The 18,395-nt window shown below is 37.4% G+C and overlaps 1 protein-coding gene across 1 annotated transcript in view; it reads left to right on the top strand.

The window, feature by feature from the left end:
• The first annotated feature begins 528 nt into the window (after positions 1-528).
• Positions 529-18,395, top strand: part of MAP3K13 (mitogen-activated protein kinase kinase kinase 13) — a 42,485-nt gene continuing 24,618 nt past the window's right edge. Inside the window, exons 1-4 of the mRNA XM_012642396.1 lie at positions 529-1,088; positions 8,480-8,663; positions 13,169-13,360; positions 17,717-17,875. Of these exons, the coding sequence (XP_012497850.1) occupies positions 614-1,088; positions 8,480-8,663; positions 13,169-13,360; positions 17,717-17,875 (1,010 nt within the window). The 5' untranslated portion in view covers positions 529-613. The remainder of the gene's footprint in view (positions 1,089-8,479; positions 8,664-13,168; positions 13,361-17,716; positions 17,876-18,395) is intronic.

Raw genomic sequence — 18,395 nt, 5'->3', positions numbered from 1 at the left:
TAGAAAAGAGAAAAGATGAGTAGCAACTTATAACACAGGATGTAGTTTCTGATAAAAATATGTATATCAGAACATCTTAATTTCTGGAAGAGGAAATAATTTTTTTCTGATTAAAAAGATAATAAATATTAGTACAGAAGATTTGGAATACCTTGAAAATCACAGCAATATAAACCTCTCCCAAATCTAACCACCTAAAATTAACTTTGTTAATTCTTTGGATTTATCTTTCCAGCCTTTTTTCTTGTATGTATGTTTGTATATCCTTTTAAATAATTTTTTAAGCTAATGTTGTATATATTGTTCTAACTTTTTTTTTGTATTAGTAAGTCATGGACATTTTCTCATGTTAATAAGTACACTTACATGACATAATTTTTCACTACTGCACACATTTCCATCATGTGGAATAAACCACAGTTTAAACAGTCCCCATTGTTTCAATGTTTTTATTATATGCACAGAAAAGGATAGTAGTTTGGATACTAAAGAAAAGGAGATGTCATGTCTTCCTCCTGTTTTTCTCAGGTTTTGGAGCCCTCTCTTGCATCAGAACACCACTGTAATAATCCTCTGAGTGTCATCTCAGGACCTTGGTCACACTCATGGCACGATGGCCACCCCTCAGGAGCACCTGAGCTCCTTCTCTTCTCCACACTTACCCTTGAGTGAAAACAAAGCTTTCAACGGACCACAAGATGAACTCACAACTATGGGGAACCACCCTTCACCCAAGATCCTCGAGGACCAGCAGGAGAAGGGGGTGGTACGAACAGAGCTAATCGAGAGCGTGAAGAGCCCCATCACCGCAACAGTGTTGACAAGCATAAGCGAGGATTCCAGGGACCAGTTTGAGAACAGTGTTCTTCAGCTAAGGGAACAAGATGAATCAGAGATGGCTATGTCTCAGGGGAACAGCAACACTGTGGATGGAGAGAACATAAGTGGAACTGAAGACATCAAGATTCAGTTCAGCAGGTCGGGCAGTGGCAGCGGTGGGTTTCTTGAAGGACTATTTGGATGCTTAAGGCCTGTATGGAATATCATTGGGAAGGCATATTCCACTGACTACAAATTGCAGCAGCAAGGTAAGCTGGAGTGTGAACTTGGAAGATATTCTTTGTGTAAACACACCATCACCGTCACCACCACCATCACCACCATGAACCGGGATAAGCTTTGACCTGTGGGTAAATTAAAGAACTAGTGCCAGATGAAAACCCCATTTCAGTTTCCTATAGATCTTCTGAAAGGAATAGATTCACATTTGGTGGGTCTTTTTTGGTCAAAGCCCATCTTTTGTGGTTGTTCAGTTCAGTGGTGTCCAAAGTAGAGTATGTACACAATAATCCATGAGGTTTTAAGAAAAAAATACTAAAGCTCCTGTTTATTGTATCTCATCATTTAAAATTTCTATTTTCATACATATTTTCAGATATATTTGACATTTTAATATAGTTATGCAGATATATAATTTATAAATAAATCATGTAGTAAGTACACATTTAAAACTTTTTTACTAATAATCTATACAATCAAAAAGTCTGATGGCCACCGGACTAATTTAAAACCAGACAGAAGCCACGTGGGAATGCCCCTAAAGATTGCAAGACTGCCTTAGGTTATAGTAAAAAGGAATTATTTTCTTACAGTCAAGACATAGAAAGCTCACATTTTGAGGAAATAACAAAATATCTAACTAATCTTGAGATGCATTATTATTTCTAGATCCCACAGCTTTTTGAAAAGTAGACTTTTAACTAACTTTTCATTGTGTAACTTGTATGTTCATATATTCCAATTCAAATGGTATGCTTTTGAAGCCCTGGTGGTCTTTATAATCTTGTTTATATTCTTTAAAAGAACTTTTTTTTCTGATAACAAAAGTAATATATGTATAAAATTTGGAAAATACAGGTAAGTTCAAAAAAAATTTTTTTTAACCGTCTATGATCCTCAGTCCTCTGAGAATAACCACCATTAATGTTTTCAGTGTATATTGTTGTTAGCCTTCTTGTTTATATGTGTATACTTTAAAAAAAATGGAGTCACTCTATTTTATAACATTTTCACTTCATATTGTGAACATTTTCCATATCTTAAATATAATTCTTCAGCATCATTTTAATGGCTACATAATATTAAATTGTATGAATGTGCCAATACTTATTTAAGCAATATACTATTGCTCAACACTTAATTTGTTTGCAATTTTAGTGATTATAAGCCACACTCCAATGAACATTTATCTAGTACTTTATTTTTACACACATTTGATTAGTCCTTAGGATAAATTTCTAGAAGAGGAACAGTTGGATTCAAAAGATTTGTTGTTTTAAGTCTTTTGATACATATCTTTGAGCCTTATGTAAATGATTATGTTTTTATGAGTTTTCTCATCAAGAAATTCTGGAAAGGAAAAAAAATGGACCAAAAGTGAGATTTGGCCAGGCAAGGTAGCTAATGCCTGTAATCCCAGCACTTTGGGAGGCTAAGGAGAGAGGATTGCTTGCAGCCAGGAGTTTGAGATCAGCCTGTACAACATAGCAATACCCCCATCTCTGCAAAATATAAATTAGTCGAGTATCATGGTACACACTGTAGTCCCAGCTACTTGGGAGGCTGAAGCAGGACGATCGCTTGAGCTCAGGAGTTGGTGGTGACAGTGAGCTATAATAACACCACTGCACTCCAGCCTGGGCAACAGAGCCAAACCCTGTCTCTAAAAAAAAAAAAAAAAAAAGAGATTGGAAATTCTGTTTTATTTATTTTGTAACTGAATTTTGGACTCAGACCCTCCCCTAAAAGTCTGCTCATCTCTTTTAGTCAAGACCGTAGACAGCTTTTCCACAACAGCCAGTAGGCATCAGTTACCATTAACTGCTTTTCTCATGCATTTTGTTTTTCCTACTTCTGAAATACATTGTCTTAAACCAAATACCAACTTCTCCGTCTATACCCATTTTCCACAAGTGTATTGGGATTTACAGGTGAATCTATCAGTTCCAGGTACTTTCCAGGATTTGTCAATCACATCATCCATTCCTGCTCCGTACAGAAATTCTTTGTCAGTCCCTGGTTTTGTGTGTGTGTATCTGTCTGTCTGTCTCTCTTTTTCAGATGTACTCCAACACCCTCCACATTCCACCCACATTTCCCCTCTGTGATTTCAAGGTTTCCAGGAAATTAAAGTTGTTACTTGTCACACAAAAGTTTGGGATTCCTGTTAGACAGTATTATTATTTTTAAAATTGGGAATAAAGATAAGCACAAAGAAGAAAATAAAAATTACTTGTCATCCCACAATCCAGAGATAACCAATCTTAATTTATTATTTTTTTATAAGTTTCCCATTCTCTGCTTAGACACAAAACCTACTAATATCTGCTTATGTGATAAACTACATTTGGGTTCTAGGATCTTCATTTGTCCAGTCTTACACTTATCTTGGTGATAATTTGAAAGTCTCAAGATCCAAATGCACCATTGAGGTTCAGACACATAAACAGAGGTACTAGACACATCTCGTATGTCTGTTAAAAGGAGCCTTTTAAAATTTTTTTATTGTTCTACAAACTAGTATTTAATTTGTGTTCCAATTGATTATGTGACTTTCAGAAAGGCTTATTTTAGAAATAAATAAGAAACTGGCCTGGTCAGCTTAAGATTTTTATAAGGGTATAGTAGGTGCCTCATTCTTCAGCAGATTGCAGGATATCCCACTGAGGGCTGGTGCTGCTGTGGGCCATCAAAGAGATTTATTAGCCAGAAACTAAGTGTAATGTTTTCCTTGTAGCTGTGGAATCAGGGAGCTAATCTTCAATCCTGCATGGCAGTCAAGCAAAGGATAACACATGTAACAGACGTGTCCCTACATTTGGTACTTAGGAGGAAATTTCACTAGATTTTTTTAAATGTTAAGGATGCCCTCATTTGCCTTTTAATATGTTGATAGTGAAGCCCAAGTATGATAGTATGTGTAACTGAAATTTTTTATTGCCAAATACTGTCCAGTCTCAAAGCAAGTATTGTCATAGCCATGTCTGACGAAACAAAGGAGAATTTCTACCTTAAAGTGGGTGGGCATGTGGCTTTTTCTCAGTCCTAGGGATCATGGTGGATATTGGAATTAAGATAGTAGTCATAGTGTTGAATCAAAGAGAAGATAAAAGCTGGGGAAGAGTACCAATGGGACAGATATAAAAGCAGCAAAAAGTATGGGACTATGGCTGGGCGTGGTGGCTCACGCCTGTAATGCTAACACTCTGGAAGGCTAAGGCAGGAGGATCGCTCAAGGTCAGGAGTTCAAGACCAGCCTGAGCAAGGGTGAGATCCCCGTTTCTAGTGAAAATAGAAAGAAATTAGCTGGACAACTAAAAATATACAGAAAAAATTAGCCTGGCATGGTGACACATGCCTGTAGTCCCAGCTACTCGGGAGGCTGAGGCAGAAGGATCGCTTGAGCCCAGGAGTTTGAGGTTGCTGTGAGCTAGCCTGATGCCACAGCACTCTGGCCGGGGCAACAGAGTGAGACTCTGTCCCAAAAAAAAAAACAAAAAAAAGTATGGGACTAACCCTGGGGAGAGTATAGCCAGTTCTTTATTATTACAAGATTAGTTATTTTGCTCATCAATTATCTCTGCCCCCAATTTCATACATGTTTATTAGTAACTTTCTTTTTTCTGCCATTTTGCTATTCCTTGGCTGGCTACTAGATACTGACAGGGACTTTGAGACTGGGCAGAGTACTAAATTCGCATCAATCAATTTTACTTCTAATTAGTTCTAGTAAAAAGACTGATGGAAACATGTTCAAAATATTGCTTTATTTTATACTCTGTATCCTTTTATTACCAATGCTATTCCCTTTATTTTTCTATAGATAATTAAGACTTGGCTGAACATAGCTGAATAGCACAGGCATGAGGCAGAGATTGGTAAAGGAGAATTTTATTCTTTCTTATAATACCCTGAACACTTGGTGTTTGAGCATCAAATATCTTTGTCATTTATATTTTAGTAATTAATCTATCTCATTTAATAAAAATACTAGATAATAAGCATTATTTCTAAAATATAGTGAATTGTAATATAAGCATCATAAAGCAACATGAAAAAAAGGATTATTTAACAAATTATTTTGGAATCATTAAATAGCAATATGGAAAAAAATTAATGTTCCATATTATATCTGTCCTCACACCACATACCAAAATAAACTCTAGATGGATATAAAGGTTAAATTTTAAAAAATCAACTATAGATAACTTCTAGAAGATAGGCTAGGCAGTAGAAGAAACTACAAAGGAAATGATGCACAACTATATAAAATTTTTGTTCAAAAATAATAAAATTAGCTGGTCACAGTGGCTCATACCTGTAATACTAGCACTTTGGGAGGCCGAGGAAGGAGGATCACTTCAGCCCAGGGGTTGGAGGCTGCAGTGATGATGACACCACTGCACTCCAGCCTACAAGAGAGCAACACCATGTCTAAGAAATAATAATAATAAAGCGAAAAGTCTTATTAAAGTATTCTCTTAATTTGCATCACAGAAACATAGAAAGAGCTTCTTCAAATTTATAAGAACCCAAATAAATAAATGGACAAAGAACTTTTGACCATTTCTACAAAGCAGATGTGAGTATTAAACAAATGTGGAGAAAATACATCACTGGCAATTAAACTAGTGCAAACTTATAAAACACTATTTTATACCTAATTAAATTAGAACTAAAAAATAATTAGAATTCTCACTGCTAGCACAGTTGTGGTAAAACTAATACATTCACACATTGCTACTGTCAGCAAAAACTAGCAAAATCCCTTTGGTTAGCAATTTGGAATGTATGTATTCCAAATAGTTCCGGGGAACTATTTCTACTCTTTAACCTAGGGATTTAATGTGAGGGAATACTATAAAAAAAGAAGTATCAAATATAAGTTAGCAAGACAAAAATATGGAAACACTTAAGCACAGAAGGTAAGAGGGTACATTAAATAACTATTAAAATTTATAATAAAAACTGTAGTACGTGAAGGATACATAAAAAAATACAAGAAATTATATATCACATGCACATTTATATAGCTATAAACATGAACAAAATTTTTCATGTTTATAGCTATATAAAAACTATAAACATGAAACAAAAACTAAGAAGGAAGATGACAGTGAGTATGGGATGTGATTTCAGATAAAATATGTGTTTTCCTAATGTTTCTAATGTTTAATAGTAAATAAGGAAAAAAGACACCCAAACATTGGTCTAATTTTAATAGTTACTGTATTAAAAATGAGGGTAATTTGGGCTTATATAAAGTTGTTCAAAGATATGTTGACCAGTTATGTTCTTGCCCCAGAATCCAGTAATAATCATTCAGCCCCTAGAATGGTCAAAATAACAGTTTTTAATTCTTCACTAGACCCCTAATGAGGAAAATTCTCTTATAATATGCCATCAATATCCATGTATCATGTGTGCTGCACGAATAAGCCCGAATAAGCACGAATAAGATGAAAGTGAGATTCTGTCAGCCACTTAATACTCATCCTAGAAGCCCTACAGATATTTAAAATAGTCAAGGCTGCCGGGGCGTGGTGACTCATCCCTGTAATCCCAGCGACTCGGTAGGCTGAGGAGAAGGATTGCTTGAGGCCAGGAGTTCAAGATCCGCATGGGCAACAGTGTGAGACCCTGTCCCCCCCAAAATTAATAATAACTAGCCAGGCATGGTGGCACACACCTCTAGTCTTAACTACTCGGGAGGCTGAGACAGGATGGTCACGTGAGCCCTGGAGTTCCAGGGCAACCGAATGAGAACCTGTCTCTAAAAAATAAGTAAATAAATAATAAATAAATGAAATAGGGGTGTAACTTGCTGTTTCCTCCCAAATCTCACTTGGTATCATTTGCTCCTTTGTTGATTTTGTATTTGTGAGCTATCTGTATTTTAGAGAGATTTGCTCTTATTCAATTTTAGTAGAGCAGAAACCTTTAACACTGTTCATATCAGGAGAACGGGCTGAATGTCCATGCTATAAACCACCGTCACCATAATTTTTTCTGCTATACTATTTGAAGGTCAAGTTTTAGCCACTGTAATGAGAAAATGCATTTTATTAAAAATCTGCAGAATTTCTTGTCCCTCAAGGTAGGGGAAATTTGAGAAGAGGGAAATGCAGCTTGCTTGATGAACTCTTTCTGCTCTTGCTTCATCAGTGTAGTAGTGAGTTGATCTGCTTTCAAGACCAGAATATCTTCAAAGTTAACTCAGCACTACTTTGTTCTGTGTTCTGCAAACAGTGGCCTTTTAGTGATCTAATGAGAATCTATCATACCCTTTAACATTGTCATCATCGTTCTCACTCTGTGGGGCTCCTAGCTCTTTGATGTTCATTTCTTACCTATGATAATGTCCTTGTAAGAAGGGGGACAAAGAGAAGGATCAATGCTTCTTTTTTTAAAGTTTCATGAGGTTAAAGCAAATATTGATTGAATTTTTGAAGTGCTTTATTTAAAATAGCATTTTATTCATTATAAAAGTGATATAGGCTTATGGTTAAAAATTTTTTTTAATACAGAAACGGATAAAGAAACATAATATGAATGACTAGTAATGCCACCACTGAGAAATGACCCCTGTTAAATTTTTGGTGCCAAAAAAAATCTCTGAGAAAAAAACTCTGAGAAAAAGAGAAACTTGAAAATAATGCAGCTATATGGGTAAATATGTCATGCCCATTGACTAATGGCCCTCTCAGTTACTTCATGAGAGGCAATGTGACATAGTGGAGAAAGCACTGTTCTTGGAATCAGCCAATTCTGGGGTTCTGGACCCAGTTCTGCCACTTACCAACTATTCGATTTTGGATAATTTACCTACCAACCCTATGCCTTAGTTTTTTCATCTTTAAATAACTATAATAAGGCCAGACTTGTAGGGTTATTGGAAGGATTGAACATATGATATATGTAAAGTACTAGATAATGTCTGGTATATAGTAAGTACTCAATAAAAGGTAAATACTAACATAAGTATTATGCATAATTAGGTTCTTAGGAGACTATCATTAAAAATCCATTCAGCAAGGATCCACTGAGCATCTGCAATAGACATTCAAAGAGGAATAAAATAACACCTATTATGGGTGAGGAAGATAGGTAAATTGAACATGCAAGCTTAAGGTGAGGAGGCAGGGCTACAGGAGTGTCAGGATATGTTTTGTTTGAGGAGAGTGTATTGGAGATCTCTGATCTGCTTGATTTCGGTGGTTAAAGTCTATGCAAACTAATATGTATGAATATTTGATCTATAGTACTAAGGTGCATAGAAAGGTTTTATCTTTGGTGGGAGACAGAAGGTAAAAGTCATTCTGGATGATGGTGAAGTTGGTACCTTCAGAATGGCCTTGTAGAATGGTCCCTGAGCAAATTCTGAGATCTCTTCAAGCTTATTTCTTGCTTATGTGCCTAGATACTTGGGAAGTGCCATTTGAGGAGATCTCAGAGCTGCAGTGGCTGGGTAGTGGAGCCCAGGGAGCTGTCTTCTTGGGCAAATTCCGAGCGGAAGAGGTGGCCATCAAGAAAGTGAGAGAACAGAATGAGACGGATATCAAGCATTTGAGGAAGTTGAAGCACCCTAACATCATCGCATTCAAGTAGGTCAAGGCTTTTTTTTTTTTTTTTTTTTTTAAGAAATAGAGATATTTTCTTTCCCCTGATATATACATACAAATCCCTGCTTCGAGAGACATTTCCAAAACATTCCATAGACTTAGCACTGTGCTAGATGCTTTGGGAGGGTAGCAATGAACTATTAAATTTGAGTCATGTCCTTAAGCATCTTCTAATCCAGTAGTTCGTTTTGCCAGAGTATGTGCTGCTCGGAGCGGGGATGCACCGGGGGCAGGGAGGGAAGAAGTGGATTCCCACAAGCAGTCAGATCTGCTGCATCAACCTCGTTTATCAATGGACGACAGAGTTTACTTCGATAAAACTGAACATCCTAAGATTCAGTTAAAACAAAACTAACATCTGAAGTGATCAGGGAACAATCAGTTCCTGTGTAATAGATATGTGTTTTTATTAGTTTCTGTTAGCATTCCTTCTTAAATATTAACTTGTAATAACAGATACCTTTGGAGTATAGCCTCAGGTTTTGCTAGGCCCCTTTTCAAGTAATGCCAAACACTCAGCTTTCTAAATCTAATGATAGTAGAGTTATTGATGACAGTAAGTTATATTCATTTGACAAAGCAGTTGTTTTGTAAGAGTATATGATCTTATCTTTCTGGTCTACACCATTCTTTTCATGATATTGACTGGGATTCCTAACAGGAGGAGGAGAATCAAAGGTAAAATTGTGGAAATTACCAAACTTGGAAGTGCTGAGCTCTAAACATAAGTAATCTCTTCTGCCTCAACTGTCCATTCAGTTCTCTCTCTTGCTAACCTTTAAAGGTTTCCCTCGGCTTGAACAAAGGAATGGTAAGTGTCTTTAGAGGAGGGAAGGTGAAGAACAAGAAAGGTAGCCTTTAGGTCAGATGAAAGTTTAAGAACTAGATCTTCTTGATATATTTGATATATATGTTTTTATTCCTAGAAAATAGTATGACCAATCAGGCTACAACTAAAAGTGGAATAACTTACAAATCCCCCTTCCCTAAACTAGGAGGAACTTCTCCTAGCCTCAAGAGGGATCCTTCCTTGATTAAACTCTCAGTATAAAACAAGAAATGTCATGTGATAACTCTTAATTAGAATCATATCCCCAAAGTAAGGAGGAGAAATCTTGGGTACAGATTTTATAGAATGGATTCCAATGAGTACTGAGGTTGAGTTTTGACTCCTAAATAAGACCCTTACAGAAAGGGAAAAGTGTGAAAAGAAGAGAAGCGTTCAACTGGGATACTAAGAGACTAAAAGAAGCGTTTGGATTCACTTCCTTGTGGAAGGGGCATTGGTGCAGAGGACATGGGGAGAGCTTCAGTTGCTGCAGTTATTCTATCATCATTTGCCCTAGTAGGGCCAAGAGGATGTGTGACTAAAATGAGATGCTATAGAGACCAGTTATAATCTTTCCAAAGCTGATAAATTTCAGAAGACAATAGGAGGATTATTTTAAGCAGACAAACAGAGACCCCCTTCTTTCCCTCATTTTGCTTCACTGAGACAATCATCACTTCCAGGATGGTACATCCTCCTAAATGGAAGGAAGCATCAGGACCTTTTTTTTTTTTTGCATCAGGAACTTTAAACTTACATCACTAGGCCGTTGGGTTTGAGATACAGAATGTTCTGTAGATTAATATGGCTTTTTGCCTCCTGAAGTGAACTAGGCTGTGCGTCCCAGGTACAAGGGCTTTCCAGCAGGATATCCTGGGTACCTGGAGGTAGAAATGCAACCTAAGAGGGTGGAGGTGTGAGAAGCTTGATTTTTACTTCCTTTCTTTTGCTTCTTCCTTTTACCTCCCAGTCTTTTTCCCATCTCACCCTCCTGCCTGCGCATGCAGTTTTCGGCATTGTTGGGCACACATTGCCATGTTAGTGCCCAACTCTTGAAGGTGAAGATACTTGAATAGTCTTTACCTCCACGTGGAAAACAATGGCGAGCCCGTGTCCCCGGCCCATTACTCCATGCTCTCGGGGCATTGTGCAGTGTTATGTTTGCAGCCATCTGTGCCATGTGTTGCTTGGCCAATGAATCACATTTAGGACTGTCTGGAAGATATGACGGCATGATTAGATTTTAGTATGTCTCTCTGGATACTGATTCTGTGCTTACAGCTTCTTTGGAAGTTAGTAAGAACCATATACAGAAGGGAAGGCATAAGATAAGAATACTGTGTTCTTTTTTTCATCCAATTTTGTTATTAATCTCTTAAGAAAACCCAACCTGATTGTTCCTAATGGAATTCAGTGCCAAGGGGAAGAAAAGGTAGCAATTAGAAGTGATTATAGAGCTGTTATTTATAGCTACTAAGAAGCCTTGTCATAGTACAGGGCTGATGGAATGACTGCTTCTCATTAGTCAGTCAAGAAATGAAAAGTGCATAACATGTCACTGTTAGACCCTTTCTATGTTTGCGTAACAAGTTAGAACATGGTTGAATAGGATGCTGAGTACCTTCAAACAAATATTTATCTTGATATTCTTAAGCACATTACATTATTCCTGCCCTATTCAGTATTTCTCTGTAACGACAATTAAGTTATTTGTTTGTAGTTGCTATACATTTGTGCTTTAGCAAGCTTTCCTACAAGTCAAATAACAGAAACTTGAAAAAATTTTTCATTAAAAATCAAGATGATAGGAGAGTAATAGAAATAGCTTGGTGGCATGTGATAGGCACATCAAAGCAGGGAAAATGAAGACTAATTAAACTTAATAACCTGCTATTGTTATAAGATCTTTACATGATCATCGCCTCAAGCCATGGCCTCTAAATTCTTTCATCACTCACAGAAGCTTAAGAGATAGGGCATGAGTTGGTAACTGGCTGAAGACTTAAACTGGGTGTCTTACAGATAGAGTACTCTGTTAAGTTTTCTAGAAAATTTCAAAGAAAGGCATGTATACCCATAAGAGATGTGACACAGAGAACTGTATATGGTAATTTTTCTTCTCTCATCCTGAGAAAATTGTAAAGTAGAGTTATTATGGTCATTCCCACTTTCATGAAATAATGGTATTAACATAGGAATCCCCAATATGCTTGTCCATACAGAAGTTAAAAAGCTAAAAGGTCCTGACTGTTGAGGGTTGGTGGGGCACAGCAGGGGCGGGGAGCTGAAGGGGAAGAAGTGTAGCGTAGTGAGTGGAAAGGGCCTTGAGGTTAGACAGATTGAGTTTGAATCCCAGCTCTGTCGCTTCTTAGTATGATCTAGCTGTGATTGAGGCAAGTCACTTTCTCACTCCGAGCCTTACGTATAAAAATGGAAAAGGCAATATCTATCTTACAATGGTTTGGGGCAAATTAAATAAGAAAAGTAAACATGGAAATATGCCTGGAAACTAGAAGATGTTCTCTCATGTTGGTAAATTTCCTCCTACTCCACGTCTCTGCACATGTTACTGTAAAGGCTTTTTTCAGCTGAGAAAGTTGAGGTGAAGTTAAGAAACATTTGTCAAGGATTTGCTGTGAATGTCTAGGCCTTGTGGTAGAGAGAAAAGAACTTGAATGTCTTTCCCTTCAAGGAGCCTATAACTACATGGGAAGAGAAAAATTGCATGTAAAAAACTAGACTAGCATGGGCAACATAGTGAGCCCCTGTCTCTACGAAAAAAAAAAAAACAAACAACAAAAAAAACACTAACCAAGCATGGTGATACCTGCCTATAATCCCAGCTACTCTGGAGACTGAGGTGGGAGGATCTCTTGAGCCCAGGAGTTTGAGGTTGCAGTGAGCTGTGATCATGCCACTGTACTCCAGCCTGGGCGACACAGTGAGGTCCTATCTCTAAATTAAAAAATAATGGCTGCTATATATCATAAGAATTTAGAGAAGAGAAAGATCTTTGTAGACTGGAATACACCAGGAAATGCTTCATGGAAGATGTAGGAATTGATGAAAATAGAGGCTACATAGATATATAATACATTGTATAACATTATTTTTATTCTAAACAGAAATGTTTTCCAAACACTAGGTAAGATAGAAAATTGACTCTTTGTTTTGGTCCTCAGTGTAGTTAGTTAAATTTGAATAATTTAATATTCAACAAATAATATTAAAAATAGCAATATTTTGTTTGAATTCTCTTTCTGTACATTACATATAAAACTCTCTATTTAAGTCTAAAAGGAAGATATTTTAAATTATTCTTAATGATGTAAAACAACACATTATCCAGCCTACACAAACCTCAGGAAAGGGTGTTGTTTGTCCCAGAATGGAATAGTCCCACAGAAAAGTCACCAGACACAGACAGCATAGCCTAAGATATCTGGAGTGGACAAACAAAAATTGTCTATGTGCATAATAGAGAAATCTGTAGACTAGAGAGGTTTCAATGCTAATTTAAGAATCAGGAACTGTTATCTATATACATTTTAAAAACAATTCAGATATAGAATTGGTTTTTGTTAAATTTATTAAATATTCTTAAAATATTTATACATGCATGTGTGTATTTACGTACATGTTTGTGTTTTCTCGGAAGGGGTGTTTGTACTCAGGCACCATGTTATTGTATTATCATGGAATACTGTGCCCATGGACAACTCTATGAGGTCTTGAGAGCTGGCAGGAAGATCACTCCTCGATTGCTGGTAGACTGGTCCACAGGAATTGCAAGTGGAATGAATTATTTGCACCTCCATAAGATTATTCATCGTGATCTCAAATCACCGAAGTGAGTTTTGGAGTTAATTTTTCAGCTATTTTGTTTTGTTGTTTTGAAATAAGAAATTTTTATCAACCATAGTTGAAGTTTTCAGACATCATACTTTCAGTTCAGTTGGAATCAGCACAGTGGGTAATTCTTTTGTGCATATCTTTTGGATTATTTTTGACCTACTTACTTACCTATATGGCACATATTTCCAGGTACCTGACACTAGTTTTCCCTTTCGATACTGTTCAATTGTACAACTGTGAAATAATATTCATTATTTGGCTAGGTGCGGTGGGTCACTCCTGTAATCCTAGCACTTTGGGAGGCCAAGGTGGGAGAATCGCTTGAGGCCAGGAGTTTGAGACCAGCCTGAACACAAGTGAGACCCCATCTCTACAGAAAAAGAAAAAGAGGCCTTTTTTTTTTTTTTTTTTGAGACACAGTCTCACTCCTTTGCCCGGGCTAGAGTGAGTGCCGTGGCATCAGCCTAGCTCACAGCAACCTCACACTCCTGGGCTCAAGTGATCCTTCTGCCTCAGCCTCCCGAGTAGCTGGGACTACAGGCATGTGCCACCATGCCCGGCTAATTTTTTTTCTATATATTTTTCTATTTTTAGTGAGACGGGGTCTCGCTCTTGCTCAGGCTGGTTTCGAACTCCTGAGCTCAAACAATCCGCCCACCTCGGCCTCCCAGAGTGCTAGGATTACAGGCGTGAGCCACCGCGCCTGGCCAAGAGGCCTTTTTTATCACAACAAGGGGTCTGTTCATCGTCTGTGGCAAATGTATCTTGAGCTCTTGCTCTGTGTACTTATGTCTTGCTCTTGCTTTGTAATCCTATCTTTCTCTCCTCAACAAACTTTGCTTCATGCTTAAAAAAGAAGAGAAAGAAAAAGAAAAATTAGCTGGGTGCGGTACTGTGCACCTATAGTCCCAGCTACTCAGGAGGCTGAGGCAGGATTGTTTGAGCCTGGGAGTTTGAGGTTGCAGTGAGCTATGATGACACCACTTCGCTCTAACCCGGGCGACAGAGCCAGACCCTGTCTCAAATATAATATATATTCATTATTATCAGAAGTATTCACTTTCCATCATCTCAAATAATAAGTGCCAAACTGTCCCACTTGAAGGCTTGATTTTGTTGTTTTCCTATTGTGTTCAAAATAAATTTTTTAACTGAGCTTCAGAAATGTTTACAACAGGATAAAAATGGATGAATAAGAAACAAAGGCAAAGAAAAATAAAAACATTAAAACTTGTTCACAAAATGTATGCCATAAGATTCTGTACAGTTGTTAGAGGTGGACTACATATTTGGCTTTGAGCTTCCCAGAATCTAAGCAAAGGAGAAAATGGACAGAAGGTTCACAGTGGCCTTACGGAAAATAAAAGCTGGTTAACTGAAGGAAGCAGAGTTGTTTCTAGTAATCTGTTTTCAAAATGATTCCTTGGCTACTAATAACCACTTTCAGTGGAGTGTTTATTCACTTCTCCAAATTGTATGAGGAGAGGAATTGACAAAATGGTATATTTCAGTGTAGCTCCTATTTGTAAACAATATTTTTATTATTTCTTATCACATTTTTGTTTAGAGAAGCAGAGGATTAATCTCTTTTCAAAAACATTTGCGAGGCGAAGCACTGTGGCTCATGCCTATAATCTTAACACTTTTGGCGGCCAAGCCGGAAGGATCGCTTGAGGCCAGGAGTTTGAAACCAGCCTGAGCAATGTAGCCAGACTTGTGTTTTCTACAAAAAACAGAAAAATTAGCCAGGCATGGTGGCATATGCCTGTAGTCCCAGTTACTTGAGAGGCTGAGACAGCAGGATCACTGGAGCTCAGGAGTTTGAGGTTGCAGCTATGACGACGCCACTATACTTTAGCCCAGGCAACAGAGTGAGACCCTGTCTCAAAAACAAAACAAAACAAAAAACAACATATTTGCATAGTGCTTTCATGGTTTACAACTTTTTAAATATCTATTATCATATCTTCTTTGATCCTGGCAAAAATTGTATGGGATAGATGTGACAAGTATCATTATTCCTATTTTATATAAGAGAAACTAGGGCTCAGCCCAAAAGTCATGGGGCTAGGACTTGAACCCAGAACTTCTGAACCAAAGACTACTGCATCCTACCTCATTATGCAAAGGTAAGGGATTCACAATGAATCCTGCCTCTTCTTTGTGAAAGATACGCACCAATCCTTGATTATAAACTTCAAAGGAAGGTCTTATTTATTACCGTCATTCTCAGCAATGTTTATTACAGTGCTTAGTTCACTGAACAATCCCCTCCTTGCTTTACTTGCAAATACGTTATTATATAGTGTTCATTCCTTCTTAATGCAACCAGTTGCTTTTGCCATCCACTGCATAACACAAAAAGTATATGAAATATTAATACTTGCCGAAGGCCTCTGAGAGTGATCACCTTTTTCACCATCTTGTTCTTTTTTGTTTTCTTTTTTTTTTTTTTAATGTTTTTTTTCCACAGGGGCCATGCTAATCTTCTCTGTATCATTCCAATTTTAGTATACGTGCTGCTGAAGTGAGCACCATCTTGTTCTTGAGAATTCATTTTAGAGGCAAGGAGTCAGGAAATCTTAGAATATTTAAAATCACATGCTACTATCCTTACTTAACTCTTGTCACTTAAAGATTAGAGTAGTAAGTTGGTTATCCAAAAAGCCTTTCCCTCTGTTAACGACAGCACCCCAACCCTGGCAGCCTCAGTCTCTTTGGGTTTCAAGCTAACTTTGGGAAGACAGGATCCATCTCACTTACTGTAACAAGATATTTTATTACCCACATTAAATCTGCAGGGCTCGTGACCCCAACTTTGCCTCAGAGAAGATTTCAGAAAAGCTCCAACATTATATTAGCTCTAGTTTCCGAGTTCATTCCCTTTCCTCATGCTAACAGAGGCAAAAGAGGAAATTCCTAGAAAAATTTCCCTCTGTCTAGGGGCTTATTGCCTTTTCTGACTTTCATGGTATGTGATACCATCAATTCTCAAATTATCTCAGGTATTCCATAATATTTTAATTCTTGTGCATTTTTACTAACACCAAGTAAATCAAAACTCCTAAATTATATAAATTTTACAGATTAGGTGCAAAACCAGGGTGTGGATGAAGGTATTCTAAAGCAATGGTAAGTGCTAAGTTCTTTGGTAAATAGAGAGCTTTTGACATTGGGGTTATAAGCTTGGCAAATGTGAAGTTCCTAGTTCAAAGGGAGAAGAGAGGGGACAGATTCAGATGTTTTCTGTTTTTTAACCTCTTCAATTCTGATACTATTTGAGCGTTAAGCCTCTTTTTGTTAAAAATAGGTCCCTTTATCATTAAGCCTCTGGAACCCTAACTCATTAACATTCTAAAGTTCTGAACAGGTTGTTTCAAGCGAATTCAGTGTAGTGTGTGAGGCTGCCAGTACTTTGGATGTGGCACCAGATTGTATTCCTCTTTAAGGCTAGCAAAAGCAGTTTGCCCAAGGTCACAGTTCAGGTAACTACTGTGAAAAGTAAAGCATGATTTATGTGAAACCTAAAGCTTAGATTTATTCCTGCTTTTCCTTATCAACACTAGTGAAATCCCAGCATACATGTTATCCTTTTAATGTAATGAACCCCCAATGTCATGGCCTCATTCTTAATATTAGTTGGCTATCATTTAAACAGTGTTTCAAAGAAGTGTTTTTCTTAGTAGCTTAGCTAAAATGGACAAGGATGAAAAGCAATAGTTATTGATCACGGTTGCTTTACGTATCTTACCTCATTTAATTCAAATGAGAATTCAATGAGGTTGTTATTCCAGGTCCATAATCCCTTACCCAAAACTCTTGGAGCCAGACGATTTCAGAAAGGTAACACAGTGCATTACCTCCAGCCATCTAGTGAAGTCTGGAGCAGCGCCCTAAAATCAGCCACATTTACATGTCTGTAGGGAAACCTATGATAGTTACACAGAATGGGATAAATGAAGTGAGTTTGCCTTGTACATATGAAAAAAATATTGATAAACCGTTTTGAGAGCTTTTTGCATTTTTGAATTGTGAATAAGATACTGTGACCTGAAGTATCTCCATCTTACAGATGAGAAAACTAGCTTAGAAGAGTTAAGTGACTTGGCAAAGGTCACACAGTTAGCAAGTAATGGAGGCAGGATAAAACCAAGTATTAAAACCCCACTACACAAACTGCCTCAGAAGTATGAAGGATGCTGTTTCTGAGTCAATGTCCCAGTAACATTGGAAATCGCAAGCGGAATTCTACAAGGCAGGAGGAAGCAAACAAAATCTTCAGTTTCAGCCATTTAGAGTCATGGTTTTCATTAGTACTAATGATCTGGATGTTTTCTTTTTCTTTTTAAAGTGTTCTGGTGACTCACACAGATGCAGTAAAAATTTCAGATTTTGGTACATCTAAGGAACTCAGTGATAAAAGTACCAAGATGTCCTTTGCTGGCACAGTCGCATGGATGGCGCCAGAGGTGATACGGAATGAGCCTGTCTCTGAAAAAGTCGATATATGGTGAGTGGCACCGTCTGTGCCAACTAGAAAGCCTTTTCCCATTTTCGCCGTATCAGTACTTTCTTCCTTCAACAATTTTACTTTCCCAGAACGTTCTCTAGTGTTGCCCGCTTCTGGTTGATTTCAGTCTCATATTATCCGGGGTACCCAGTGTGCTGATACACGGTGAGAAGGATTAGGAGGGGAATTAAAGTGAATGTGCATTCAGTGACCTGGGCGATCCTCAGAGAATATGCTGAACTTTCTAGAAAACTGAATGTTTACTTCAAATGACATTTAGTATAGAAGTCTTACTGAAATGTATTACGTAATTCTCCCCTTCTTGACTAAAATACATTAAACAGAGTTTATCTTTTCCTGATAACTCAGGTCATCATGACGATATCAATGATGTGCTTTGCTGTGAAACAGTTGTGTGCTCTAGACCTGTTTGAGATGTATAGACTGTTTGTCCTTTTATTGAACAGCCCCTATGGGCTATGCTTTTTTTTTTTTAATCTTTATCAACATTTCCTCTGAG

Source organism: Propithecus coquereli, unplaced genomic scaffold (genome assembly GCF_000956105.1).
Source record: "Propithecus coquereli isolate 6110/MARCELLA unplaced genomic scaffold, Pcoq_1.0 Scaffold10, whole genome shotgun sequence".
Lineage (NCBI taxonomy): Eukaryota > Metazoa > Chordata > Mammalia > Primates > Indriidae > Propithecus > Propithecus coquereli.
The sequence above is the reverse complement of the archived record's forward strand: the minus strand, read 5'-3'. Positions and strand labels throughout refer to the sequence as shown.